The sequence below is a fragment of the Octopus bimaculoides genome, chromosome 18 (assembly GCF_001194135.2).
Source record: "Octopus bimaculoides isolate UCB-OBI-ISO-001 chromosome 18, ASM119413v2, whole genome shotgun sequence".
Taxonomy (NCBI): domain Eukaryota; kingdom Metazoa; phylum Mollusca; class Cephalopoda; order Octopoda; family Octopodidae; genus Octopus; species Octopus bimaculoides.
This window is the reverse complement of record NC_068998.1, coordinates 18,519,969-18,522,152: the sequence shown is the minus strand read 5'-3', so window position 1 is coordinate 18,522,152 and position 2,184 is coordinate 18,519,969. Positions and strand designations below refer to the sequence as shown.

The window sequence follows — 2,184 nt, the reverse complement described above, 5'->3', positions numbered from 1 at the left end:
ATATATATATATATATATGTGTGTGTGTGTGTGTGTATATATATATTTTATACCAGAATTTTATATAGAGAGTTACCCAAGGTTTCGTGCCCACAAAGCCAAAGCCTTATGGACAGCTCGTCAGACTTTAGGAATACAAAATTTGAATTTATCTACATCGCGGACGTGAGGAAACGCTCAGAATTCGAGATATTTTAAAATTTTGTATTCTTATAGAGTCTGACGAGCTGTCCACAAAGCTTTATGGGGTTACCCGGGGTTTGGCCTTGGCGTATCGTCAGACCCCAAACCTGTTGGCCTAAGACCTCTTCAAAATATGGAGTGGGGTATTTTGAAGAGGTCTTAGGCCAACAGGTATGGGGTCTGACGATACACCATAAGGCCAAACTCCTTATGGACGAGAAACCCAAGGTAACCCCATAAACTGGCCTCCCCCCATTATAACATTAACTGCTCTACTTCCTTAGAGTGTGCTTCTCCGGATTTATGTTTTTCTCCAAACGATATATTTATATGACTACATTCCCATCAATTTCTATATTTCTTTATTCATAACCTTAGTTTTTGCTAAGTAGAATATTTTTCGATGAAGAGGTCTAAGAAGACTACAATATGCTAAATGGTTTCATCAATTGACTTTCAAAAGACAATCCACTCCAGTTTGTATAAAATTTTTTCCTCAAGAATTTAGATTCGCTGATTTTATTAGAGTTATCTCCCTTGCCTTTTAAATCTGGAAGCCCGATGCTTTAGTCGCTTACATTTTAAGCATGAAAGAAGTTTTTGTAAACTAATTGCATGGATAATTTCAATTAACTGAAAGTTTTCAACTCATTACATATAGTATGTGTAATTTAATCGTCACAACTAGATGAATTTAGGATAAAACGATGAGTAATAACATTTAAGGAAATCCCCCTCTTTTGTTTTATTACTTTTTATATATTTTACTGTTTCACCTAAAACCTGAATAACAAAGTTATTCTGATTTTAGTCAATGAACTAAAAGAAGTTGTTTTGTTTTCAGTAATTATTTTAATGGAATAAAAGTTGTTTTCTGAAGGAAACACACGGATTAGTAACTGCAATTTCACACATACACGTGCAGAGTATTGAGTAAAGCATTAACAATTCATATATATATATTTTAAATAGAATTAAAACCTAATTCTCCTCCTGTTTTTGATTTTGAGAAATAAAAAACAACGAAGAAAACTCCTAAATGTGATAAAAATCTAAAAATAAGGGCATTCTTTCATGGTTTTTTTTTTGTTGCACGTGCTTTTAGGAGACACGTGCCGTTATTTAATGAGAACTGGTGTGCAAGAAATATATAATTGATAATAAAACGAATTACAGTTTTCAAGCATCTCCGAATAATAACAAAAAAGAAAAGTAAAACGAAAACTGGTGAATGGTTTGAAGAATATTAAAGTACGAAGGCCTAAAATAAAAAAAAATATAGCAGCATCTTCCATCGATGATAACAGAGCCAAACAGCAGTTATTTTATAAGGTGAGAAAAAAAAAAGAAAGTTCATAGATAAGCTAATAAAACAGATAAATGGGTTTAATAAAAGTAAGAGATTTAAAATTGTAGAAGGCAAAATAGAGGGTAATGTGAAAACGAGTGAAAAATAAATTCGATGAGAAGAGCCATCGTTTATGATGTCATTTTAATAATGTTGAGAAATTAAAGCAAAAATAAACAAATTTCCGAAACTCACATTAACGTGGTGGTTCACAGCTGCATAAGCAGCGACTTTTTTACAATCCTCATAAGAAGACATGTTTCCGAAATGAGCAATTCTTGGTAGGAATGTAGGTGATAATAATATTGAATAGATTCGGTTGATGATAAAAATATGTGATGAACTGGGACGTAGACGGAATGTCAACAACGTCATGTAAACATAAACAGGCGAAATCTTTTACGGACAACAGTAAGGAAAACTGAATGAGAACGAGGCGCACAGTTAGCGACCGCTCACACTGTTTGAAATATCACGTGGTTACTGCTAGCAGGGAAATGTCCCACACATGTTCTAAGCAGACGACGTTCATTTATAAAACAATTTACTCTTTTACTTGTTTCAGTCATTTGACTGCGGCCATGCTGGAGCACCGCCTTTTAGTCTAGAAAATCGACCCCAGGACTTATTCTTTGTAAGCCTAGTACTTATTC

General features: G+C 33.7%; 1 protein-coding gene across 1 annotated transcript in view; it reads right to left on the bottom strand.

Annotated features, from left to right (window-relative positions):
• Window positions 1-1,992, bottom strand: part of LOC106878906 (ribose-5-phosphate isomerase) — a 66,065-nt gene extending 64,073 nt beyond the window's left edge. Inside the window, exon 1 of the mRNA XM_014928254.2 lies at window positions 1,727-1,992. Coding sequence (XP_014783740.1) covers window positions 1,727-1,906 — 180 coding nt within the window. The 5' untranslated portion in view covers window positions 1,907-1,992. The remainder of the gene's footprint in view (window positions 1-1,726) is intronic.
• Window positions 1,993-2,184: the final 192 nt, after the last annotated feature.